This window comes from Nothobranchius furzeri, chromosome 6, assembly GCF_043380555.1.
Source record: "Nothobranchius furzeri strain GRZ-AD chromosome 6, NfurGRZ-RIMD1, whole genome shotgun sequence".
In the NCBI taxonomy this organism is placed as follows: domain Eukaryota; kingdom Metazoa; phylum Chordata; class Actinopteri; order Cyprinodontiformes; family Nothobranchiidae; genus Nothobranchius; species Nothobranchius furzeri.
Genome location: NC_091746.1, coordinates 64,896,867 through 64,924,561, shown reverse-complemented (window position 1 = coordinate 64,924,561; position 27,695 = coordinate 64,896,867). Strand labels below are relative to the sequence as shown.

The window sequence follows — 27,695 nt, the reverse complement described above, 5'->3', positions numbered from 1 at the left end:
GTAATATTAGTTGTAGTGTATAAGTGGTAGTTTATAAATTATTCTCAATTTGTCTGGTCAAAAAAAGTGCATGTGACTTAACTGAGAACTTTTTGTCGTCATCGTCGTCTTCCTCCGCTTTTCCGGGTCCGGGTCATGGGGCAGCATACCAACTAGGGAGCTCCAGACCGTCCTCTCCCCGGCCACCTCCACCAGCTCCTCCGGCAGGACCCCAAGGCGTTCCCGGACCAGATTGGAGATGTAACCTCTCCAACGTGTCCTGGGTCGACCCGGGGGCCTCCTGCTGGCAGGACATGCCTGAAACACCTCCCCAGGGAGGCGTCCAGGAGGCATCCTGACCAGAGGCCCAAACCACCTCAACTGACTCCTTTCGATCCGGAGGAGCAGCGGTTCTCCTCCGAGTCCCTCCCGAATGTCCAAGCTCCTCACCCTATCTCTAAGGCTGAGCCCGGCCACCCTACGGAGGAAACTCATTTCGGCCGCTTGTATCTATATATCTAGCCGGTACCGCTCAACCTCTGCCACAAGCTCCTGCTCCTTCCCCGCCAGCGAGGTGACTTTCCATGTACCAAAAACCAGTTTTGTTGTCCGGGGATTGGACTGCCAAGGCTCCCGCCTCGGTCTGCCACCCGATCCACACTGCACCGGACCCTTCATGTTCCTCCTGCGGGTGGTGGGTCCACAGTTGGATGAGCCCATGTATCCGGTTCGGGCTGGGCCCCAAGGGCGAAAGCTCGGCCACCAGGCACTCGCTCACGGGCCCCAACCCCAGGCCTGGCTCTAGGGTGGGACCCCGGTAACCCTCCGGGCCGGGTACACCGACTCTTTGATTGTATATCCATGAAAGATCCCCTGAACTGTTCTTTGTCTCACCCTTCACCCAACACCAATTTGTCATGGGAGACCCTACCAGATGCACAAAGTGCCCCAGACAACCTAGCTCCTAGGATCATCAGGGCACTCAAACTCCTCCAACACGATAAGGTGGCCGTTCAAGGAGGAGAGAACTTTTTGGTTTTTTCAATGTGCCACATCAACAGTTTTTAGTTCCTATTTTACTATTTGCTTCAATGTCATCAATGCTCCGATTTGCAACACTCCTTCCTCTTTTCTATGTGATGATAGCCACTCTGTCTGTGTGACTGTGGGACACTTAAAGAGGCCTACCCTTGTACAAAGCAGATTACAGTCTCTTTTAGCACAGCCAGGACAGTCAGCCTCTCCCAGCCATAATTAGGCCACCCACATTCAGTCATGCCTCTCACGTGGTTTCTTGGTCACATTTACAGAATTACATCTAATGATTTATCGAAAATACAGAATAAACCAGAAAATGTGCAGACTGCATTTGACTTTGAAATAGCTAAATCAATTATTTTAGGATTAGTTAGCTTAGATTTTTCTGGATGACAGTAGAATAAACCTAATCTTGCTTTAATTCAAATAAATCCTTATAAAATCTTGAAGGATTCAGGGATTAAACCAGTTTTAGTTATGTAATTTCTATAGGTCTGTGCTTTGCATGCAATAGTACGCAGAAGGGGGTGTGGTGGCCTCTTGGGGGAGTCGGATTGGTCTAAATTTGTTACGTAAATGACTGACAGTCACACCGTCCAATGAGCGGCCACGTATTGTGTCGTCCCTTGTTCGCCACGGGGGCGAGGTTCAAGTGAACGTTTGTTCTGGACGGGGAGCTGTTCCGTTATGTCGGGTATCTGTTCACCGTAACACACTGTTCTTCTCTATAAATCGGACTTCGACTGTTGTGGAGGGGTTTTGTTTTTCAACAAGCGGCAGAGGGAACTGTTTAAGTTTGCACTCGTCCAATAGTGAACGACGTTTGACGAATTGGGAACGGTTTAATGTGGACTAGAGGAGGCTCGTCGGGATCGTTCGGGGATTTGTGCACACTCGGTAAGTTAACGTTGTCCGTGCCAAACTCGCTAACTTAGCCAAATGTCACATTTTGAGTCTAAAAGTGATTTAAACTCAAATTGTGATGTAGCTACGTGTTTCCAATGACAATTAAGTGAAACTCGACTGTGTATCTGCATTTTTCTAAACTTTTTAGTCGTGTTTTTTCCTCCGTTTTTTTCCTCTTCGTCCTGCTAATTTAGCTAACCGCTATCTTAACATTTTTTGCAGATAGGTTGCTGTTTTTGGGCTACACTTAAATTAGCTTCAAATGTGCGTTTTTAGCGCACCTTGTGTACGCGAGCTGAACACACGAAGTTACATTTCTTTGTGCTAAACTGATATAGCTCGTGTGAGAAGCCTTATGTTAGCTGTGCAGCTCTTCGTGTCAGAAAAAAGGTACCGTAAAAAGCTACCCATCATAGGGAGGGACCGGTAAATTATTTACTTTTCAGACAGTTATTATCTTGCCAGATGATAAGAACTCCCTCTGGAGTACTTTTGTGGGAACATAACCTTGGAGAGTTCATTTTACTGTTCAATCCTGGATGGGAAAAGTTACATATATAATTGAAACCACTGTCAGATGTTCATTTCTCCCCATTCTGTCCATTATTTTTCGACAAATCTTCATTTTCATCTTAAAATACCTTAAAAACGTCTCAAATTAACCAACACATTGTGGGCGTATTGCATGAAACTGAATAAGGCTAGACAGGACAATAAATTAAATTCACCATCTGTGCCTGTTGATCATTTTTTGTATTTCTGCCACTTTTGATGATCATTTCTTGTATATCTCACATCTATGTAAACTCAAGGTTGTCACATGTGAGTGCTGCATGCAGGATGGACAGTAATTGTTCTGTACATGGACTCTCCTCTTACAGGTCTGGATAAGAACTGTCTGGATCACAGCTGCAGGCCTTTTACTGATGGGTACATACTGTGTGCCGACACACCAAGAGAGCTGCAATTTTTTGAGAAGAGACGTGAACTGTGAAAGAATGAAGGCCAGCTAGATCTTATCGTCTCACTAAAAGCTTCGATCTTTACTTTTTCTGGTTATTGGAGTGAACACAAGGACTCATCTTTACAAGTACGAGCTCATCCTCTGGAAAATATCTTTAAAAAGGTGGCCAGCATGAGTGCAGAAGGATATCAGTATAGAGCGCTTTATGACTACAAAAAAGAGAGGGAGGAGGACATTGATTTGCATATTGGAGACATACTGTTGGTAAGCAAAGGAGCCCTGGTGGCCCTTGGCTACACTGATGGGCTGGAACAGCGACCAGATGAGATCGGTTGGCTACCAGGCTTCAATGAAACCACCCAGGAAAAGGGGGACTTCCCTGGTACGTATGTTGAGTACATTGGGAAGAAATGGATCTCTCCCCCCACACCGAAGCCGAGGCCCGTCAGACCCTTACCTGCAGCTCCAGGCTCCTTTAGAGCAGAGACCGACTCAGACTCAGATCAAGGTGAGTTAAATACCAAAGATGGTAACCCAACATTGCAAAAAAAAAAAAAAAAAAAATTAAGTAATCATGAATGTTCTAGATGTTTGTTTGAGTTGCCTGTGACGGGAGGCTTTAATACTAAAAGCTGCAACAGTTTATTTACTTGTATTTACTTTGTTCACCATCAAGTAACAGTGTCCTAACCATTTTTTCACTACCTGGCTGACATCCCGCATTTCTTTAATGTATTTTTTGGTAGAAGTTTCTGCCGTTGATCACTGCCTTTATGAACAGATGGGAGTTTGCTCGTTTTTAGTGTTTCCTTCCACAAACTAGTTGGATGTTTAGATTTCAGCTAATGCAGAGACAGAAGCTGACTTTGTAAAACAGTTTTTGTTGACAAGCCACTCTGCCCAGCTGCACTGAATGTGAACCGAGCTTGGTCCCGGGGGACACTGGCACTGGTGTGTATGGGAGGGGGTGTACAGTGAAACAGCATGTGTTGTGCAGGCCAAATGGTACCAGTGATTACGTGTTTTTTCCTTCTAAAACTCAAACCTGAGGATTACATTCCCCACATTATTGTATAAATGTTTTTTTTTGGGAACGCAATCTTTTTCCAAATACAATTTTAGATGTTTAGGTAATAATTATGTGGTGCTGTTAAATCGTAAACAAGTAAATAGATCAAACATTTGATTTTGTTGTTGAATTAGACTCAGGCGATTGTTTTTCTTTTAAATAATGAGCCGCCTGGCAAGCCATAAGATATGTGTGAATATATAGTCTGGCCACGACTCGTAGACTGAGCTCAGTCGTGGGGTGAAATCTACAATTTTCTTTCAAACTGTCTGCACGCAGTTGGACAGTGCTAGAACCAGTCAGAGTAACATCATGACCTACTCACCGTGACTAATATCAGTCTACACCGCAGAACCAAGTCCCGCTATCTGCTTGCCTCAAAGAAAAGCCCAAGTTTAAATCTTTCAAAGTCGGTGCCAGAGCCGATTTCGAGTGCCGTTCCTGAGCTGCCGCCATCTTTGTTGTTTTTCTCCGTCGCAGCTCTGCAGTCATTGTAAAAAAGAAAAGGCTGTGCTCTGCCCGCACTTAGGCAAGCCAACTATAGACTTACTGAGGCCAGAATTGAGCGTGGCTAGACCAACCCGCAGATTTATATCTTTTCTTACTCTTATGGTTTTTTTCTAGATTTCTGAGTTACGAATTTACAGCATTTCTGCTAATTTTGTTGGAGTTTTTTTAACTTTATTTAAAGATGTACCCAGAAAGCGTCTTGTGTTTGGAATTGGCTAATATTTAGCATCTGTTTAAACTCACCGTTTCTAAGAGTTAACTCGAGCTAGCAACAACAGATATTCCACATGGCAGTTTTTTATATACAGAGTCATCATTTTCAAGTTAATTCCAAATAAAAACACAGGATAAGCTATGTTAATAATAGTTATTTAATATGAATCAGACTCGACCTAAAACACAACGGCAGGTTGGAGCCGTTCAAGAATCAGAAATTGGCATCAATCCTCAAAACCACAATTGGTGCGTCTCTAGTTTTATTGTAAATCATGATACATAAAGTTGCAATTAGCTTGTCATACAAAATCTTAGCTTTTTCACAATATTGCAAAACTTGCCAATGAAGATTCTTTTACCTTTGTGTGGATCCCTTAGTCCGTGTTGGCTTTTGTTAACTTTTACACACATAAATTTGATCAGACTTGACACTCTAGGCATTATTTAATAGTGATCCAAGAGTTGCAAATCTGTCATCTTTTGACAAATCCCAAAACATTAGTCATGTTGTGAAAATCTCATGAACCGTCACTGATGTGTAATTATGTTTGAAATGACTATAATTTTGATGCAGCTATGCAATATTTTTAGTTTTCAATAAAACTGAGTTTTTCCGTTAACATTAATGCCAAATGCACATGTAGGGCAGAAACAAAGTTGAGAAGTGCAGCTCAGTGGCTACCGTGTTTCACACAAACTGATTATTGTTGCACAGTGTGCTCAGGCCGTGCTACATATGCAGCAGACATGACTTGGTGGCTTGATGGAGAAAATCGCCAAGAACGAGAGCAGGAACAGCCGTCAAATCTCACATTTGGGATAGTTTCAAACCAAAGAAAAGCAAAACAAAGTGTTCATTATAAAACAAACCCATCGTAGAACAATGCCACGGATTCAGTACCGCATTCTGCAGATTGTTAGCATTTTATTAGCACTTCATATGAACCAGTATATTATACATTCATACTGTGAAAGTGCGTTATTAGAATTAATTTGGACATGTGTGTTCTGGCGTTTTAGCTGCAAAAGTCTCATGTTGGAGTTGTTTTTTGTTTTGTATCTTTGGAAATTACATTCAGTCGCGTCTCAGGCCACAACTATGAAGTCTAATTAAAACTTGCAGCTTTCTGAAGAGGCTGCGGCTCGCGTGAATGTGTGCTTAGAGCCTTCCGCACACCTAAAGAGCAGCTGTAGCTGCCAGGTTTCCAGTTTCTGCTCTTTGTGGTACGATTGTGAAATTCTTTGCTGCGGTTTGCAGGGTGAGCGGAGAGCTGTGGGAGGGGTTGGGGTGGGGGCGCTGTGTGTTGAATGGCTTCGTCCTGGATGAGTGGCACCAGCGCCGAGCCTGGAGCGAGTGTGAATTTAGAGCAGAGAGAAGAAAAGTCTCTGTGTCCCAGACTGTGGGAGACGAGCAGAGGAGGGAGGCTGTGGGTGAAGGAGCGAGGTTGCTGTAAGGGATAGTGTGCACAGGGATCAGAGCTGGGGGGCTTGGCAGAGGGGCTGAAGCCGGGAATAGGGTGGGCTTTGGGAGGAACCAGGCTGTCCGTTTTAAAGAGGGCTTTGAAGAGGGTCTTGTTGCTCCCAGAGTGTTTGTGATTTATTACCCACCGCCGAGGGATCCAGCTCCCTTCCTCCTACACCAAAGCTTTTCTTTCCTCCTCCTCTTTATTTTTCTTAGTGTTTTGATAGTTCCTACAGTGAGCTCTGGGAGAGCGAAGAAGGTGGAGAGTTGAGGCTTGGAAAAGGGCCTCTCCTCTCTGAGCCACAGGAGGAGGGGGGTGTTACATGAGTACAGCAGATGTGGAGAGAGAAAGAAGAGGGCAGGGCTGGGAAACTATTCCGCCTCATTCCAGCTCTCGCTTGTGCGTTGTGTGTTTTTTTTTTTTTTTTTTTTACATTAGAGTGGTGCTCCTTCGCCTGGCCTCTAAGTTGAAACAACGTACATGTGTTTCAGCACGCCAAGCAGAAGTTACATAAAGCGGTATTTGCTCATCCTTTTTAAATGGAAATGAAGAAACACCTTTGAGTTTTAACTGTTTAATATTCTTCCTTCCTACTTTTAGCTTTGCAGTTATTTTAGCTCACTGAGTAGAAATACCCCCCTACACGACTGAAGCTCAGATGAAAATGACTCATAATTGATATTTTTACTCAACATCCGTGCCTTTTTTTCCCCTTGAGTGTAAAGTGTGCTTTCTTTTCTCCGAGTCGGTTAGACTGGGTACGTTTCCCTGCATGCTCTCGCTCGGTTCAGCGTGCGTGTTCGGTCTTGTTGAAAAGGATATTTGATGCCATCTGTCCATCTGCTCTCTGTACCTCATCAGTACAGTTTCAGCTGGATTGTAACATTACAAACTAAAACGAAGCATTGCAGTGAGTGGGACCCTTCTTAAAAAAACATCTCAATGATTAGATGCTTTATAGCTTTACATTGTTGGTAATTTAGTTTTCTTATTGCTAATCAGAAAAAATGAACTTGTTTTAAAGTAGAATACAAGAAAAGGCCTTGTTGGATTGGTTGACTGCTTTGTAAACTGAATCTTAAATTGGAAGTCTCTTTGGATAAAAACAAACACGAGGGAAGTGTTATAAATGTGTCCGTCAGATATGGAGCATGTCAAAGTGGCTCGTTTTTGGGTGTGTGGACATAAAAGTACTAAAAACGGCAACTGGAAAGAACAGAGTGGTTTGTACAGGGAGAGTACTCCACATAGCTGGAGATTGAGATAATGCAGCTCTCCTTCCCTGGGCCTCTTTAGCACTCAGCCTGACATCTGCTCTATTCAACACTCTGTCAGTACTGTCAAATTTTTTTCTGCTAAGACTTCAATTTTCTCTTCAATAATACATGTGGCAGTGTTGGAGATGGTTTCAAATTGATCCAACCAGACGGTAAATGGTTGCACGACGAACAGCGCCCCTGATGATTTAATGCCGTTTACAATGCTATTGTTGAACAAATGTAACTGGTTTAGTCATTTCCCCACCCTTTTCGTTAGGGCTGCACAATATATCGAAAAATTATCGTCATCGCGATAACAGGACGTGCGATAGGCCCATCGCAAAGCACGTCAAAAACGGCGATAAATGTTTGGTTCAAACATTTCCAATACATCAACTTTTTGTAAACCAGCTGTGTTTTTTACGCGGAAGTATTACTTGACCAATCAAATGTAGCCCTTCTGATATGCGGCCAATCAGATGGGTCCGTTCACGTAATACGCCCGCCCCCTACGTAGACCCTTACCCCAAAATTCCACTATCTCCGCTCCGCCCCCGCTTTCCGCTGCCGCTCGCTTCCCTTGTTCGTCATGCTGGCTCAGATTAACAAACGCACTTTGTGCTGAGGTTTCTGGAATCAGCGCTGTTTTCAAACGTGAACGTGAGTCCGCTCGGTGTCGTTAAGCAGCTGACAGTAACCAGGCTGACTCCGATACGTGCCGGTGAACCAACCCACCTACCTCCATGTCGCTAGTGTTCCACCGGGTGGTGACGTTAGCTCCAGACTCTGGTTAGCTTCCAGCTAAAAGGCTACAGCACTCTCCTCTAGGGTTGTCACGGTATGAAAATTTAACCTCACGGTTATTGTGACCAAAATTATCACGGTTTTCGGTATTATCGCGGTATTTTTTAAACGGTGTTGCATATGTTCAGAAAGCATTGATAGTCCTGTTCTACACAAACTGAAATAGTTTTGAAAAGGTTTAACATGTTTATTAAACCTAAAATAACACAAAGCCTTAGCAAAAGTGCAACTTTTCACAAGTAAAGGAACAAATAGCTTATTTTTCTGGAACATGTTACAGTAGTCAGTGCAGGTTTAAATTATACAAATCCAAACATTCAAAACATAAACAATATGTAAACAAATCAAAGAAACACCACTTGTTTTCTCATATACTTGTTTTCTTCATTATCAAAATGAAAATCTAAAACTCCAGTCCACACTTGACTTGAGCACTGTACAAGTCAACCTTAAAAAATATGTATTTAAAACAAATAGCCACTTTAAACAAATTACTAAAATAACTACTACACTATGTAATCAAATCCAAATGTTCAAGTATAAATGGCATTGAATAAGTAAACAAATCCATGACAAGGAACTAATTGTATATTTCTCTTCATCATCAACAAATAAGATGCTTCATCCAGCAACAGGGTGTCCGTGACACGGTTTAAATGCTGGCAGAGGACGCTGCGGCTGCAGTAAATAGTGACTCGTTGCATTCTCCCTCAACCAAAAGTCCTCACGTCATGCATTTCAGCTAAAATGCTAATGTTGACTTACCTTGCACTGGCTGTAGAGACGTGGGTGATCGTCACACAGATGTGCCATTAGATTCGAAGTGTTACCTTTTGCAGACACTTGTTTCCTGCACGTTCTGCAAACGGGATAGCAGTCTTCTATTAACTGTCCCTCAGCGTTTTTCAGAAATCCCAAATATGCCCATACTTCCGATTTAGTCTTCTTTGAGGGCTGATGGATGTCCTGGGCGCTGCCGTCGCCTCCTTCGGCCATTATTTCAGCTTCAAAGTTTTGGTGCCGTTGCAAACTAAAAAGTGCGTGTGCGCGCCGCGGGAACTTCAGCTGAAGCGACGGTGGCTGGTAAGGGTCATCGCGCCGAAACCGCGGCCACGGTAAACCCACCGAGATAATATAGTTTTTTAAAAACTGGACGGTTATTTTTATTGTCAACTTTTTTACCGGGTTTTACCGCTATACCGGTTACCGTGACAACCCTACTCTCCTCCCAGTCCCACCCTGCTAAAGAGGGCCTGGAAAAGTTCCCCCACACATCAAAGTGATTTTTCATTTAAGAGCTTTTATAACCTTGTTAATCAGGATAGTTGATTTGCTGCTGCACATAAACTGTCAGTCAGAAGCTCTGCTAGCTGGTTATCTTAAGAGGAGCTAGTTCAATTTGTTAGCTTGTTATCAGAATCATAGTTGCAGTTTCATAATCTGAGCTGCTTTTTAAGATCTAGGTAAACTTGTTCAATTTGGGGTTAAAAACAAACGTTTTCACATATTTTCCATGTAGTTTCTTTGCCAGTTCCTCTTCTGAAAGGTAGACAATTGTTTTTCTCTTTCCCTCAGAAAATCTTAATATTCTCCTAGTTTGGCCCAGCACAGTTCACTTCCCAATTACAGCAACAGCCTTATATCATAACCACATAAGTGAGAAAATGCTCAGTAGCAATGAGAGAATTTGCTGTTGCATTTAAGTGATGTTAACTATTATTTAACATTTAAACTTATTTTCTGATATTTTATTTATTCTAAAAACCCTGGTAAGGGATGTTTTTCTGTATTTGGAGCATCAGAAAAAGTTTTATGGTGGAGGTGATGTTTTAAAGTCACTGAGAAACTGCATGCATGCAGTTTGTTGTTTTGCTGCTAACACAGTAGTAGGTGCAGCTGCATATTTTTGCAATAAAAATGTTATGTTGTAATGGAATTCATGCATTAGTTTTTGTTTGCTTTGAACCCAGAGCAGACGTCACACGCCAGACGACATCAACACTGCATACTTTAGTATTTGTTCATTTATCGTGAGTAATATCGATATCGCAATATTAAGCACTGATATCGAATATCGCAGGTTTTCCTAATATCGTGCAGCCCTACTTTTCGGAAATCCTTTAATTTTCCAGGTTCCAAAATAGTATTTTTTTTGTGTGTGTGTGTTACTAAATATTAGCTTTGGTCTGGTTCAGAGAGAGTGTGACGACAATACATGTGGTAGTGGCTAGGGTTGTCACGGTATGAAAATTTAACCTCACGGTTATTGTGACCAAAATTATCACGGTTTTCGGTATTATCGCGGTATTTTTTAAACGGTGTTGCATATGTTCAGAAAGCATTGATAGTCCTGTTCTACACAAACTGAAATAGTTCTGAAAAGGTTTAACAGTGTTTATTAAACCTAAAATAACACAAAGCCTTAGCAAAAGTGCAACTTTTCACAAGTAAAGGAACAAATAGCTTATTTTTCTGGAACTTGTTACAGTAGTCAGTGCAGGTTTAAATTATACAAATCCAAACATTCAAAACATAAACAATATGTAAACAAATCAAAGAAACACCACTTGTTTTCTCATATACTTGTTTTCTTCATTATCAAAATGAAAATCTAAAACTCCAGTCCACACTTGACTTGAGCACTGTACAAGTCAACCTTAAAAAATATGTATTTAAAATAAATATCCACTTTAAACAAATTACTAAAATAACTACTACACTATGTAATCAAATCCAAATGTTCAAGTATAAATGGCATTGAATAAGTAAACAAATCCATGACAAGGAACTAATTGTATATTTCTCTTCATCATCAACAAATAAGATGCTTCATCCAGCAACAGGGTGTCCGTGACACGGTTTAAATGCTGGCAGAGGACGCTGCGGCTGCAGTATATAGTGACTCGTTGCATTCTCCCTCAACCAAAAGTCCTCACGTCATGCATTTCAGCTAAAATGCTAATGTTATCTTACCTTGCACTGGCTGTGGAGACGTGGGTGATCGTCACGCAGATGTGCCATGAGATTTGAAGTGTTGCTGCCTTCTGCAGACACTTGTTTCCTGCACGTTCTGCAAACGGGATAGCAGTCTTCTATTAACTGTCCCTCAGCATTTTTCAGAAATGCAAAATATGCCCATACTTCCGATTTAGTCTTCTTTGAGGGCTGATGGATGTCCTGGGCGCTGCCGTCGCCTCCTTCGGCCATTATTTCAGCTTCAAAGTTTTGGTGCCGTTGCAAATTAAAAAGTGCGTGTGCGCGCAGCGGGAACTTCAGCTGAAGCGACGGTGGCTGGTAAGGGTCATCGCGCCGAAACCGCGGCCACGGTAAACCCACCGAGATAATTTAGTTTTTTAAAAACTGGACGGTTATTTTTATTGTCAACTTTTTTACCGGGGTTTACCGCTATACCGGTTACCGTGACAACCCTAGTAGTGGCAAACATCACGCTTAGGTAGAATTTTTAATTTATATATTTTGCTTGCCGTTATTTTTCAAGTCTGTGTTAATATTTTCCCACGTTTAGTAAACAACTATGTTTCACATATTCTAACAGTTACACTTTTCCTGTTCATCTGGGTATTTGGGTATTTCACACCCAAATAAATCTGAATTTATTGGCTGTTAGGAATATTAACCCCACAAAAGACACACGCAGTAAAGACTAACTGCCAACCATTCACTCCTTTTACATGTTTATGTTACCTTTAAAGGGATAATGCAATTGAAAACCACATTTACCTTGCTGAATATCGACAGAATAAGGTGTCTAATGTAGCATACCAAAATAACGTGGGCCGTCTCTGACCTGCTTTCCTATGTAAATTAGTAACGTTGTACAGGCCACGGAGAAACAGTTTGCTCTGAGAAAAACTGGTTTAGCATGTCATAGGCGTAAACACGCCACCATGCATTTGCATGTTCCAACTCACTTCAGCGTTGGCCAAATACAAACTATGGTCACGCCAGCACTAACTGCAGAACTACACTACAACGAGCTACTGCTAACAGTCTTTGTCAAAACGAAACTACAATAGCGATAATTTTTTTGTTAAGCGTTGTGCTGAAACACTTCATGCCGCCCCAAGCTTATCAAAATAAGTCACATTTATACTTAAGTTTTGTACATTTGAACATTTTTTTTAAATCATTGCCTGTATAAAACCAAGTATGACGTGACTAAAAGTGCACTTTTAACTTTTCTTAATAAATGATGATGACAAATGTAAAAAATACAAACATTTCTTACATTTAAATATAGAATGATGTCCCTCAGTTTGCTTCTAAGAATAGTAAAACCTAGCACTTTATAAGAGCTACCACTGTTATAAATGAAGTGATGTTCTGTGATGTAAGTTCCAGGCTTAGTACAACTAACACGACTATTAGATTTTATCCCTCACCAAATGGCATCATTATCTAAATCCAGTGCATCCATAACTATTTCATGACCTTACTCTGTGCAGACAGAAATCTGAATGGTAAATCTGAAGCAGAGTTGGAGCATGTCTGCTAGCAGGATTAGGAAAGCACAGAGTGGCAGGCTGATGGATCTGAACAAGTACAATTAGACAAAGATGAAATCACAAAGAAAACGATGTCAAGAAGAGCAAAGAAGGCATTTCAAATATGCAACTTATTGCAAGAGGGGCTGGCTAGTGAATACACTAGTGTGACAAGGTATGTCTTGTGCTGGAGAGGTGTGGTGTTGCATGACATTTTAATTAAAGGCATGTTATTGGTTCCTTTTAAGTACTTCGGTTATCTTCAACCCAACCCATTTCTGCATTTATTAGCTCATAATATTTTACAGAAGGAAGCTGTTCGAGACCGCTGCTACAAATAACTAAGAGTACTTTCAGCCGATCCTTTCAGAGTAGACTCGTGTTTCTGGTAAATCTTATAACTGTTGTGGGTAAACAACCATCATAATGCACCACTAGATGAGTCAAATGTAGATGCTATCTCTTTGAAAGAAGAAGCAAAGGTTTATTTATATAACACTTTTCACAGACAGAAGTCGATAAGCTCACCACGGCTCTCGGAAATGCTCTTTTTTAACCCTATTTTCAAATTATTAGAAACTCCAGAAGAATTTAGTCATTTTTATAATTTCTAACTTATCTTAAACCTCTTGCTTTAGAATCGTTAATGCTGTTTTGAGTCCAAGCTTGAAACAAATTACGTTTTACAGAAAATCTTTGAGAATATTGGGCAGTAATGGCAGACCTAAGTTAGTGTGGATTTCAGGTGTTTAACTCATATCATGACTTTTTTATTTCAAGTTCCAGGACTTTTGCACAGTTTACATCATCAGTCTTCATTTTGTTTGAGTGATTCCAGGTGGAAACGTTTAAACTAATCTCCACATGGATGCTGACTCAAATCTAAAGTGGCCTCATTATCTCTAAACATTTGAAGTTTTGATTTGCTCTCCAGGAAATTGTGTGTGGATTCTGTGATCCCCTGACAGTCCCCCACATAGGGTTAAATGTCGGACTATGGCAACAGCCTCCTCATTGGCTGGTACTTAAATCTGCTCTCTGTCCTTCAGCCAGTAGGAGGAGACATAGTCTGCCGGTTTTCTCACTGCAGATCAGACCTGCGGCCTTCATCGACTCACAGACCAGTCTGGTTTAGTTTAGTTCTTTTATGACATTTATGTAAACATTCAGGTTTAAAAGTTGTCTTTTTTTGAGTCTTATAAGATGTTATTTCAGCATTTAATCCAAAGGGTTCAAATGGACCTGGATGACTGAAAACCTTCACCAGCATATTTCAACATTTAGCATCTAAATCCAAAAAGCAGCAGGGTGATGTAATTACTACATCTAGAGAATTAGTCTGAAGCGTTCCTGTTCGCATGTGTGTACGTTTGTTGTCGACTTATTGCTCTTCAGTGTGTTCCTATTTCTGTTGTGGTCATCTGATCTCTACCAAGTGGTCTCAGCTAGACTTTTTCCAGACAAGAAGAAACTTGAAAGTGCTGGTTACTCGAGAAGGCTCTTTAAATTTATCTGGAGTGAAGGCTATCTTTAGTGAGTTCACGGTGCCCCGGCTCTGTCCTGCCCACAGTCTACATTTTGTTCAGTTCAGACATACCACTTGAGCTGGTGAGATTGCACCCCATGCCACAGCAGTACCAGAGGCAGCTGCAAAGACTTCCTCAACCTGTGGTTGTCTTACTGATTACTGTCTGACTGAAGCCTTTTGGGATATCGTGAGGTCTGCCAAACATGCAGACTTGCAGAGGCTTGTCCAAGAGGCCCCTGCCGCCTCTCTATTCTCCTCTAAGTTACGACAGAAACCAGCATGCGTGGAGAAGTTAGTTTTATGATGTGCAGCCCCCTGGTGTTTTGAAATAGAAGAAAACTTGGGGATATTACTTTGGTAATGCAACTGCAAAACAAAACGCTGTTCTGTTTTTCATTGTGGTTAGTGTCATCCTCCCAGGTCAGCTCCTTGAACTACGAAATTTGGATGTTGAAAAACATTGTAAACTGTCACAAAACCATATATCTTTTTGACCAGCTGTGGGCGCCTTTTCTACCATAATTCCTAAGGAAGCTCACCTACATAAAAGCCGTGGAGCCATGTGGTGTCGCGCACAGTTTGTCTGGATTCTGTCTCAATGGAAAGTTTAAGATAAAGAAGCCCCTAAGGCCAAGATCCAGTGGTAAGAACTGGCCTTATTACACTACCTCCGCCACTTCCACTCAGGCTGCATAACCGTACAACAAGTAAGTACGCTAGCTGATGTAGCAAGCCCACATTTGGCTTCACTTCCTGTTCAGCTGCTCTATGTCGAGAAAGTGTGATTCGTGCACATAGGGGGTTGTGTGCAGCGAGGGTGGGGTATTGGGGTTCAGAGGGCAGTTTGATGGGTGGAACAGGATCCAGTCATTAAGAACAGGATCAGGTAAAAAACATCAAATCATTTCATTTCTTGTCCTGACGAAGGCCAGTGTGGCTGAAACTAGTAGCCATGTTTTTATTAGATTAGCCATGGAATATTAAAGGCTTTTAGACTATTTGCATCCTCCTGAGGGCCTCAGATCCCTTTCTCGTTTTGTAATTAAGAACAGAATGTTGACTGTGATTAGATGAGGTTTTTTCAGGATTTTACCTTTCAGAGGCAGTTAAAATTATAATTTTGACAAAACATTACATTTATTGGTTATCATTTTTATGTGAAGAGTATTTCAAGCAGCATGGCAAAAAATACTCCAAAACATCTCCCCCTGCTCAATGAACTTTATCCTATCTCCTTGGTAACAAGCTCTGGCCAGCAGGGGCATGCTAATCATTTGATCCCATGCCAAGGCATCTCAGAAATCATCACTGATAGCACGGAGCATTTCTGCCATTTTTCATCCGATACCTGATACGACTCTATTGGCGCCAAAACGGTCACATCGCTGACAGTACCAAGAAGCAACTCTATCCCCTGCCTGCCCCGTGTCACTCACGCACCGACTGTGGGTGGAGCCGATAAACCTGGGACCCAGAATCAATCTGAAGACCAGTCTTGTCTTAGGATTTATCACCTAGCTGTCGGAGAAATGCAACCGGATGCTGCTTCTCTCTAATACGTTTTTGAAAATGCAAACCAGTCACAGAACGCAACAGCCTGTTGAAATATTTATATTTACATGATCTGTGGAGAAGCAGCAGGGTTGAGTTTCATTAAGTTCTGATTGTGATTTCATATTCTCAGAAACGAGGACGGCCGTGTCTAGAGATTCGTGTTAGATATCTTGTCTTGGAGAAAGCGTACACTTCCAAGGTGTGTCACTGGCAGCACTGCATGTCTCCATCTTTATTTAGGGAAACTTTGCTCCATCACAAAGTTTGCTGCTTCTGAGAACAACCCCCACCACCACCTCCTCTCTTGGGGTTTGCATTTCCAGTAATGTCTTCCAGATGACCACTTGTCCTACATGGAGTTTTGTGTGTTCAGTGGTTAGAAGGTCTTTAGTAATCCTGTTCCTTCACACGCAACCTGCCATCCTGGGTCCTGCTCAGCTTGGAGAATGTGGATTTGGATAAAATGGATCATTATTCCGCCCGTTTTAGTGAAGCAGGCAGTCGGTTCTGTGATAATGATTGCTGTGCTTGCATATGTGAGAGCTGTGTTTCTTGTGTTATGCCAGATTTTTCTTTTTTATGTAAGAACTCATTTTTAATGTAGACAGAAAGAAAAATACGGTTCTAAGAAAGGTTTCATTCATGGATCTGCGAGTCTAGGCGTTGAACAGTTGAGCCTTTCAGAAAAATATGCCTTTACAAATCCAAATAAGATCTTCGCCAACTCCTTCATCCCTTCATGTCCACACCTGGGCTACAAAGTTCTAAAGGCAAAAATAACGGCAACCATCATGTCACCGGATGTTTGCTTAGTTCCCCAGGTCCATCAAACTCTGACTATGGTGCTCGCCGGCCCCTCCTTCACTTAAATCACTCTTTTCTAAATATTCACCGTTACTCGAGAGCAGTTCTTTGGTTGTGTACCTGTTCCCTTTGAGGTTTTCAGTGGTTTGTTACTCAAACACCTAATCAGTCTTTTCTGCCCTCGTAGGTCAAACGCGCTTGAAACGATTCAATTTTGATAAAAGATTTAACAGTTAAAAGACAACAAGAATCTCAACCACCACAGTCACAGCTGTTCGTCATACCAACTCAAACAAATCTAAGTGAGGAAATAATAATTCAACTGCTCTTATAACAAAATCTCCTGAGAGCTTCTGTTTTATCAGCCTGAAGGATGAAACGATAGTGTGTCTTAGTCGACCGTTCTCTGCTATTTGATCTGTTTTCGTTCAGGAACACACACACTTTTGTTTTCATTGGTGTGAAAGATGTTTATCGGTATGCAAAGTTGTTGCAGCACATTTTGTGCTAATAGTAGTGGCTTAAAATAGAGCTTGATATAAAGGCAGAAGTGTTGTTGGTTTCATTCTGTTTTACATTTGTCCCAAAGCAAAAATAAATAAATAAATAAATAAATAAATAAACCATCAGTGGTACAAACTACTGCCCTAAGTTGCTCCTGCTTATATTTTCAGGGATTTAAGAAAATATTGACACACGGAGTTATCACGATATATCATGTTATTGCACTAATTTGATATGTAAAAACAGTGCATTGATTTTTAATGAGAAACCACACGCAAACATTTACTCTATTTTTGTGGTGCAATTCAAACTCCAACTGCTAGGTGGCAGCGGGTTTTATCGTCTTCATTCTCGTAGAACAAGGTCGTGTGAAACATTAAAATTACAAATAACATTTAGGCTTTAGTATCACGATATATCACGTCGTCTACTCCGTGTCGTGACAAATATCGTAACACCAGATTCTTACCAATACTCACCCCGGATTATTTAAATTTAAATTTCAGCAAAAAAAGAAATGTTTATCTCCTGATTTTTCTTGCATCATGTGGGCTGCTGCTGTATTTTTGAGATAGCTAAACCTGTTTTCACTGCTTTATCTGGTTTGGCTGTTTTTTGTATATTTGTGCATTTGGGGCGTTTTGCAGCTTTTTTATTTATTTTTAGCTGTTTTTACAGGACCAGAGCGTTTTCAAAACGGGATTTGCCGTGGCGCCCTGGGGAGGATAAAAGTCGTTTATAAGATCAGACCGTGGCGGTAATGTGGCGCAATCGTAGCAATTTTATAAAAGATTAGATGATGGTGGCATAAAGGGGGTATGGGGGCGGTCTCTGCGCTGCCGCAGACTTCTGTTTATCTTGGTCATAACTTGCTTTTTATTGTGATCGAAGCCGTGATCGTTAAGTTTTTTTTTTTTTTTAACAAGCAGCTCCTAAAGGTGTCTGTCCCCATCAGTCCCTGTGCAGTCTCTGGTGATCTGAGCTTCAGCTCTAACAGAGAGGCTCGTGGAGCGCTGCGGCGCTCCAGTTTGCCATCTCAGCTGATTTCGTTCAAAAAGCAAACCTTATTGCCAGCAATAACTCCCCACGTCATCATGACATCTGCCGCTGTTGCACCAGGCCGCATACGACAGGTCATCACCGCAATATTACTACCAAGCGGGGCGGAAGGAATGCCGCAGTATTCGCCCAACGCCATGCCTGCATGCCGCGTTTAGACGTACCATTGCTGTAATATTACGCCGGTTTGCCGGCATGGTGTGTCTTATAAAAGAGTCTTTTTTTAATCGACCTGCATCATGTCAGGGTTGGAGTTTTGTGTCAGATGTGTTTTCACAAACTTGCACATCAAACTATTTACAACAATTATGAAGCGAATAGTGATCTCTGTGGTGAACTGATGTTTTCTCCTCCAGGCTTCTGCTTATCCGAGCTGACGGAGCAGTTTTCCCTCCCAGAGACTGCTCCACCTCTGCTGTCCAAACTACTGGAAGCTATTGAGAAGAAAGGTGAGTTTACCTGCGAAGATCTGAAGTTTTTTTTTAATCCTTATTCTTGTTCATCAGTCATGCTTTTGTGAGTGGTTGACTGATTTGATCTGCTGTAGGCCTGGATAACCCCACACTGTATCGAACTTTTACTGCTGGAGGAGGCCTCGAGGTCAGACAGTATTATGACTGTGGTAAGACAACCTCCCCCCTCGTCCTAATCAGCTTGTGTGAACTCTGTAGCTTTCCAGTGAGTAAGAGAGGTACATGAAGGAGGAAATGTCACAGAGAAAAAACAAGCATTGTGTTTGCAACTGCATGATGTTAGAAAGGCCACATAGAGACGCGCTATTCTCATACATTAGCCGTCAGCATGTAACCTGTACTCTGGTGCCCTTCAGATCCTCCAGCAGCAGAGCTGGATCAGCTGGAACTTCCAGTCCTGTGTGATGGTCTGCGTAGGTACCTGCAGGATCTCCCACAGCCCACCATTCCCTCTGCAGTCCACACGCAGATGGTCCACACCGCCAAAGGTGGGAGCTTCAAAACGCATTCAGTGATAATTTATTGACTGTTCGGCTTCCTTAAAACCAAAATGCTGATGTAATGTACCCTAAGCTCTGCAGTACACAACGTTCTACGAGCAGAAAGCCACAAGAGCTCGTCAAGCCCAATCCGAATGTTATTTTTTTATTGAGTCTTTTTTAAGCCTCTGAGTAAACCCGAAAGCACAAAACGTCTTTAGTCATAAGCTCATGTCGTCACTTCAGTTTGAGTTTGTATTTCTTTGTTTGCTGCTTTTTTCAAGCAGAGAGAAAACAACTTCACACCTCTCTCTGTTCTGTAGCTTTGCATTTTCTTGCCGTCACATGGCCAGAAACAGGATATCTGTGGCTAATAGGAACTAAAACAAGCCTGAAAGTTTATCTCTAGCATCTCTGAGCAGCCAATCACCTGCTAGTGTACCTTACGCTCATTGTTAACCACACAGTCTCTGTGCGGTTTCCAGAACAAACTGCACACGACGCCTTTTTCCATCTCCCTGTCATCTGAACATCAAACTTTCATTTTTTTGCTCCTTTTCTGTTGAATGCACCATCAGAATTTAACACCTTGAGCGTCTGGCCTCTTAGCCGTTCTCGTCTTTTCCAACAGAGGTTGCGAACCCCGAGGAATGCGCCCAGCTGCTACGTCGCATCGCCAGCTCCCCGACCCTGCCACCCCAGCACTGGCTGACTCTCCAGTGTCTGCTCAGGCATTTTTCTAGAGTGTGTCAGAGCGGGTCCAAGAACCAGCTCAGCGCCAGATCACTGGGCGAGATCTTCAGCCCTGTGTTTTTCAGACAGCAGCCCACCAGGTGAGTGTCGGAGCAGCAAAACCCATGCATCGCCTCTGCACGCTGGCAAAGATAGGCACTCAGGCTGCTGACAGATGAGTGCTCAGTCATGCAACACACACACACACACATGCACAGAGGCGCTCAGTCATGCACTTTCAGGCAAGCACTTAATGCAGCCTGTTCGGCACTCATGGGGTTTTAGTTTTACACAAATGTAGGTTGAAGCTTTTCTTCTTACCAGCTGTGCAGCGCAGTTAAAGCAGCTAAGCCTGAATCGCTATCAGATTGAAGAGCAAGAGAGTCACCTGTGCTGTATAATATTCTACTTACCCACCACCCACACCTTTTATTTATTTATTTTCCTCTCATGTATAGTTGTGAACCCAGCCTGGATGCTTTTATCAAGATCATCGAGGTTCTGGTGACCAGCGAGTGGGGTGAAAGTCAAGCTGCTCCAGGTAGTTACCCTCTTCTTTTCATTGCGTTGGTGCCTTTAGAGGAAAACGGTGGTAGATTTTTGCGTTATTTATTACTGAGTGGAAGACGTGAATGTGGAGTTCTGCAGGGACTGAGCTGTGCACAGCCGAGAGCAAACATTTAGCTATTAATGTCACGGAGAGAGACGTTGAGACTTGCAACTGCTGCAGTTGAGTCTCAGCGCCGCAGGTTTGTCCTCGGGGTGAGTTACTAACATTTTACTAGTCAAGTAAATTGTTTTTCTGTGCAACAGATGATAAAAAAAAAAGTTAAGTTTTCAACAAAAAAGCTACAAAGATGTTCACTGTAGTTTTTAACCCAGTAAGGTTCCATATTAAAATGTTTTCCACAGAGCTTCAGGCCCTAAAACTGCTGATTCTTGTCTGAGTTGAACTGACGAAAACATTCAGTAACTTCAGACGTGATTACTGGGGAGTTTGAGGCCGTCTGCACCAGTGTGAGACCCGTTTACTGGATGCTCTGTGTTCAGATCTGTTGGTTTTTCAGAATAGATTTAGTTTTTTGAGTTTGTGACGGTGGACTGCCTGGACCAAGCGGCTGTGGTGCGAGGCTCAGTCCTATTTTACAGTGCTAGTTAAAAGCCCTGTTGTTGGCCGGCCCACGGGCCAAAGCCGTCTGCGTCTGTTAACACATTTTATTACCTGTTAGAGCTATTTATATCGCGGCCGCGCTAGGGCTGCTCTCGGCTCTCGGTAATTTGGACCTGTGGGTGCGCCATGGAACGAGGGACGGACAGACGAATGAGACACCAACCATACAGCGCTACTGGTTTTGTTTCTGGAACATGTGGGAGCGCATTACCCGCTCAGGTGTGCCGGGTTTCAGTCATCAGAATCCTTCAAACAGGTACCGAAGATGGTGGAGAGGGAGAGCCTACTTTGTAAACACACACGCTGATTTTGTGTGTTTTGTGAATGACCTGCAGGTGTGTGTGGACACGCGGGTGTCTGCGTGTCTCCTCCTAGTTACTGTGAGCCTATTTTAAGTAAGCGACAAAAGTTCCACTTAGATTTGGTTGGCTGGAAAGTCGGCCCGCACCACAGAGCTCTTCTTGTTAACTGAGGGCTGCTTCCAGCCTCCGGAGCCACCCCCCCACTTTGGTCCTCCCTCTGCCTGGATATCCACACGTCCTGACCCTCAAAGGGCTCAGTCAGCAAATATTTGAAACTTTGCGAGTTAATCATAAGACCAAACCCCCTCCTTCCCCTCCCCTCCCCTCCCTTTACAAACAGAGGAGGGGGAGTGACCAAAGAAACTGAGACTTGAACACAAACGCAGCTGGCATTCAGACCAGACTGCAGTGACACTGGAGCTGCTTCACTGCTAATAATTAACTCTCTGCGTCCACGTGAGCGGGCCTCAGCCTCACACCCGATGGGGGAGGAGGGAGCCTCAGCCCTCTGAAGTGAATGCTCTGCAGACTGAGCGAGTCCGTCAGTCACTCTCTGAGAGGCACGCCTGCCGCACCAGCCTCACGCCGAGCGGATTACCTGGATTTTATTAGGAAGCACATAAATCTCGTTACCGTTTGAGAATTAAAGCAAGAGACGTCGTGATTCTGGACAGCATCAACTATGAAATGGAGCTCAACCGGAGAACTTGAACGCACTCCTGTTGGATTTAATCGGAGCTTTAGGAATAAAGGAGAAAGTTCAGAAAAGAGCCTTTTCCTCCCGAGAAATATGCTTAACTTGCAACGTAAGTTTGGTGCTTTCATCAGCTCTTTCCCTCGGGCTATAACTGGGACTTCACGGGTAGACGAGGCAGAAAAACTTCAGCTTCAGACCAAATCAGAACAAGAAAAGTTGGTTTTTGTTGCTTCTTGGAGCCTGCAGTGTTAGCTGGGACTGACTGGCCCCGGGCCACTGCACACGCTGCCTGTGTGGTTATGAGTGGTGCTGCTCAGAGACCCAAAAATGTTCCCATTATTTATGGATGTTCTCATCCAAGTGAGTATAAATAAAACGGGTAGCTTGGCATTTCAGGTTTCATGTAGAGAACAGTCTGGAGCAGGTGTGCTCCTTCAGGTTTCTTACATTTAAAACCAAATTAGCAGATTCTTTTCCCCGCACGTTTCTGTTGAATGAGTCCTGGTAGTTCAGCCTGGAAGCTCGAAGACAGGACTTCTCTTGGAATTCCTAATTCTGTACCAGGAGCCAGTTCTATTTTAACACCACTAAGGAAATCAAGCAGCCTATCTCTGTCACGCCGAGTGTCATGCTGTGGGATTACAGACGTATTTCAGAGCTCTGAGCACCGCTGACCGGGCCAGGCAGTATAATTCAGCTGCGTACGTGCTGCTGCAGCAGAGCTGGCTTTGTCTACGTGCCAGCAGTGGGACGGCCTAAGCGCCCGCACGACACACGCAGGGAGGAGGGGCCGAGCAGCCTGCAGGAGAGCCAGCGCACAGGCTCGACCGAGGCAGACAGGAAGAGAGAGAGAGAGAGAGGCATGACACAAGCTGCAGGGATGGTCTTCCTCCTCCTGCAGGCTCGCTGCTAAACGTGGACGCTACTGCCGGATGCTGCAGACGGAATCGGGAATCGGTCTGATTGAGCTGCAGTGTATTTATTTTTCGGGTAATTAAATCTGATCGGTCGAATGAAATGCGCTTTAAGAATGACCTCATCAGTCTCAGGAAATGAAAGATGCAGAAGCGGTTGGTGACGAACCCCCCGTGTGATTGGCTGTGGTAAGTGATGTAACAAGTTACCGAGCAGGCTGCCCCTTAATGGCTCTTCGTATTGCTGCTTAGGTGGTCGGGTAATAAGGCGTTAATTTCCCCATTTATGGACGACGGGGGATCTTGGCTGAGGTGTCGGTAGATTTATGAGGCTGACTGTGCTGGAGACGCGGATTTGGGATTGAGGAGATTCTAGTAATCCGTCAAAAAGCGTCGATGCTGCTGTGACTGAGCAGATCACAACTCTGTTTTCTGGGATTTTAGTGTGTGTGCATGTGCGTGTGTGTGTGTGTGAGCAAAGTTCTGCACGCTCTAGTGCTGCAGGAGAGGTGTTAATGCAGTGGCAGTGCAGATTTGTGGGTTAAAAATAGCTGACCACCTTAGCTCTGCTTCTGCTAGCCTCACTATAAAACCGTTGGCTCGACCTTTATCGATTTATTGATTCCAAATCCATAAACCAGAATCATGTTATCCCACTCTTAAGCTAAGCTCGGAGGGGATTGTTCACCCGAAGCTGCAGGATTTAACCTGACCTTTCCTTTCCTGCACGTATGCTCTGTTAAATGTCCCGGTGGTGTTCGTGCGTTGTCGTTGTGAAAGCAGCTCTGCTGCATTTGCAGCCTGGAATATTCGCAGGAGGTTCTTTTCTTGAATGAAATTCATTCTCCCTAACTCACGTGTCCTCTCCCCTCCCACTTCCTTGCTGTTGCAGCCTCTCTGCTGGAGAGGGGCACCATTTCATTACCCTGTTAGTTTTAATGATGCAACCATGAGGGAGAGCCGTTGTTTTAAAAGGCTGATTTGTTTTCTTGTATTTTTTTTCCTTTAAATCCGAATCTGTTCAATGGGAAGCCTTTAGGATGTAAACAGGAACGTGGCAGATATTTACATTCTGCTCCTGTCCTCCCACCAGCTCTACCTCCAAAACCACCCAAACCCACGCCGGTGACTAACAACGGTATGAACAACAACATGGCGCTGCAGGACGCCGAATGGTACTGGGGAGACATCTCCCGGGAGGAGGTCAACGAGAAGTTGAGGGACACCGCGGATGGTACGTTTTTGGTGCGAGACGCCTCTACAAAAATGCACGGAGACTACACTCTTACTCTGAGGTGAGCCGCTTCCCGTTTCCAGTGTGTTCCTTTCCTCTTGTCCTGCGTTATTCTGACTCGGTTGTTTGCAAACAGGAAAGGAGGAAACAACAAGCTCATTAAGATATTCCATCGAGATGGGAAGTACGGCTTCTCAGACCCGCTGACCTTCAGCTCGGTTGTTGAGCTCATCAACCACTATCGCAATGAGTCACTGGCTCAATACAACCCCAAGCTAGACGTGAAGCTGCTGTACCCGGTCTCCAAACACCAGCAGGTAGTTGCGCAGCTCTGATGCAAGCAGCATTTTTAAAACCATCACAGGTTCACATCTGTTTAACTCCTATGAATCCGTCACCAGGATCAGGTGGTGAAAGAGGACAACATCGAAGCTGTAGGGAGGAAGCTCTGCGAATACCACCAGCAGTACCAGGAGAAAAACAAAGAGTACGACCGGCTCTATGAAGAATACACCAGAACGTCACAGGTGAGTTCCACCTGCCGCCAAAACGCCGTCGGGTCCTTTAGATCGCAGCTTTTTCGAGTCTTTACCCTAAAACCACCTCTGCTTGCAGGAAATCCAAATGAAGCGTACAGCGATAGAAGCTTTCAACGAAACCATCAAGATATTCGAGGAGCAGTGTCAGACCCAGGAGCGGTACAGCAAAGAGTACATCGAGAAGTTCAGGCGAGAAGGAAACGACAAGGAGATCCAGAGGTGAGAGGCCGAGAGGAAGCTGCTATAAACGACAAAAACCCCGAACCCTTTCTAAGCAAAAGGATCTTCTGTTTGCAGAATTATGGGAAACTACGAGAAGTTAAAATCAAGGATCAGTGAAATTGTTGACAGCAAGCGCAGGCTGGAAGAAGACTTGAAAAAACAGGCGGCAGACTACAGAGAGATCGACAAGAGGATGAACAGCATCAAGCCCGACCTCATCCAGCTTCGCAAGACCAGAGACCAGTATCTCATGTAAGCACGGCACCCGAGAGTTCAGCTGTGAAACGGCTCTGTCCTGGTTTCTCACGTCCACGTGTTTGGGGATTTTCTTTGTAGGTGGTTGACCCAGAAAGGAGTCAGACAGAAAAAACTCAACGAGTGGCTGGGAATCAAGAACGAAAACACAGAGGAGTGAGTATGAAGTTAGAAATGTTAGCTGGTAGCTTCACAGCTAATGTTCAGGTGCTAATTTGTTTCTTTTTCCTTTTAAAGTCAATACTCTATGGTGGACGACGACGAAGACCTTCCTCACCACGACGAGCGAACCTGGAGACTGGACAATAACAACGGAGGCAACTTCAACCGGGTTCAGGCGGAGACGGTCCTCATGGGAAAGAGAGACGGAACATTCCTGGTTCGGGAAAGCAGCAAAGCGGGGTGCTACGCCTGCAGCGTTGTGTACGTATCAGCGTGTCTCCCAGGGGTAGCTGGATTTGACTTGTATTTCCTGGTTGTGACGTTTGTCCTCTCTCTTTGCAGCGTGGAGGGCGAAGTGAAGCACTGCGTCATTAACAAGACCCCCTCTGGCTACGGCTTTGCAGAGCCGTACAACCTGTACAGCTCCCTGAAAGAACTCGTACTTCACTACCAGCACACATCTTTGGTCCAGCACAATGACTCACTGAATGTGACGCTAGCATACCCCGTTTACGCTCAGCAGAGACGGTGAGGACACTGACACATCCACAACGACACAAAGATCCAAGGCCTCACAGGAACCAGAGACACGTTTTGGACTCCACGGTTGAATAAAACAGACGCGATCCGATGGCGAGGTGGGACTTTAAAGCCGGAGGAAAAGACAACAAAGCCTGAAACATTTCAGTGACTTTGCCTGACCACAGATCTGAGGCGAGTCTGAATGTAGATTTCCTTTTTTTTTTTTTGTTTTTTTTTTTTTTTTTGTGGGAGCACAGAATTTGGTGGAAAACTGCTGAACTCCCCGAGCGGAGGACGATTGAGGCCTTTTCCTTATGGTGCTTGTTCTTGTTCAAAGCTTTACCAGCTAGAATGTTAAACTGCAGCGGATAAAACTGTTCAAATGGAACTGTGCTAACCGGCCACGACCTGTTGTTTTTCCTGTACGTCATCGGTGTGGTTTTTTTCTTTCTTTTTTTCGTGTGTGTTTGTGTGTGTGGGAGCGAGCGAGAGCGAGGGTGAGAGTGAGACAGACTGTCCATGTGACCAAAACCCATAGAATCTAAAAACTGTGACACCGGAGGGCTGTGTGACACATTTGCTTGCGTCACTTGTTCAGCAGCTGACCGTGAATCAGTTGAAAATGTAGCAAAATGGCACTTTTTCTTTTTACACGTAATTTCTTTTCGTTTCTTTTGAAAGAAGAACTCCTATGGACTTTGAGAAGAGTGGAGAAGATTAAAGGTCCTGCCTTCTTCTCGTTTAGCATTACGGTGCACAGGCGAACTGGATCTTAGCTGTGGGCGGGTGGACGCTCTGAACGGACTATTTCATGTACATATGTGAAATTGTACAGTCATGAATGGAAGTGCACCAAAAAGGATCAGTTCCTCTTTAGTTCTGTTCTGATCTGCTATGCAATTCTTTCTCCATTTGTACTTACGGACTCTGTTGCAACCCATAATATAAGCTTGTTTTATTGCTTGAACAGTATCTTTTCCTGTGTAAATATTCTAGAGGATATTTTGTGTCAAAATGCCAAGATACAATAAAATATGCGTATGATTTTTAAAGATAAAATAGAAACATACACTTTATTATAAATTACTTTCATAGTTGGTAAAAAGATGAGAAAGATGAGTATTTTAGTAGGGTTTTTTTTTTGGCTTCAAACTAATCCTCTCAGGCAGAGCCTTTTGAGTATTTGAGCTGCTCCAGTTAAGAGTACTAGTTCCCGACAGAGCAAAGCCTACATGCAGATCTTTGTCCGAGCACTCACAGCTGATGGGATTTGACGATCCATATCACCACCAAAACAGCAGGAAAGATTTATTTTCTTATACAAAGTATATATGTTCCCATATGAGAATATAAGATCAATATGCATTTTACACTTCATATTTTTCTGTATCAGAAAATGTTTACATGGGTGGATCAGCTCATTTCAGAAAGTAATTTCACGTTAGAAGGACGGCGTGCGTAGGTGGAGTCCTTTGTAGAAAAACTGACGTAAAACCCACAGCTCAGCTACAGTTTCTTTACTTTAACACCGAGGTACAAACCCAGTTTATGAGGAAGCTTTAATGTGTGTCAAATGTGAAAAGCTAACAAATCAGATCGTTTGTAATACGAAATGTCACGAGGATGTAATTAGACTCTTCATCATGTCTGCACAGCTGTCAGTTGAAATCTCAGTATGTTGTGAAGCCAATAACAAAATACAATTGTTTTGATTTTTAGAGTTTGTGTTGGACTTTAATTTCATTTCTTCTGACTTCTACTTTTAAAGAAGGTCTAAACGTACGAACTGGCAACTGCATAAGGTGATTTTCATTTTGCGCATTTACAGTTC

General features: G+C 43.4%; 2 protein-coding genes across 4 annotated transcripts in view; one reads left to right on the top strand and one right to left on the bottom strand.

Moving 5' to 3' along the window:
• The window catches only part of LOC139070353 (uncharacterized), a 275,750-nt gene that overhangs the window by 209,934 nt on the left and 38,121 nt on the right, over positions 1–27,695 (bottom strand). The gene's annotated exons all lie outside the window — the stretch shown is intronic.
• On the top strand, positions 1,680–26,131 carry pik3r1 (phosphoinositide-3-kinase, regulatory subunit 1 (alpha)). 3 transcript variants are annotated; one of them, XM_015943154.3, is made up of 15 exons: positions 1,680–1,914; positions 2,805–3,395; positions 18,519–18,611; positions 18,710–18,784; positions 18,992–19,123; positions 19,746–19,947; positions 20,305–20,387; positions 24,024–24,225; positions 24,301–24,481; positions 24,566–24,691; positions 24,780–24,922; positions 25,001–25,177; positions 25,262–25,336; positions 25,418–25,603; positions 25,685–26,131. In XM_015943154.3, exons 2-15 carry the CDS (start codon positions 3,059–3,061, stop codon positions 25,872–25,874), a joined length of 2,202 nt encoding a protein of 733 aa, XP_015798640.3. In that variant the 5' UTR covers positions 1,680–1,914; positions 2,805–3,058; the 3' UTR covers positions 25,875–26,131. The 3 variants fall into 3 exon arrangements, with proteins under 3 accessions (XP_015798640.3, XP_015798641.1, XP_015798642.1); XM_015943155.3 differs by lacking the exons at positions 1,680–1,914; positions 2,805–3,395; positions 18,519–18,611; ... (2 more) ...; positions 19,746–19,947; positions 20,305–20,387 and adding an exon at positions 21,770–22,125; XM_015943156.3 differs by lacking the exons at positions 1,680–1,914; positions 2,805–3,395; positions 18,519–18,611; ... (2 more) ...; positions 19,746–19,947; positions 20,305–20,387 and adding an exon at positions 22,931–23,119.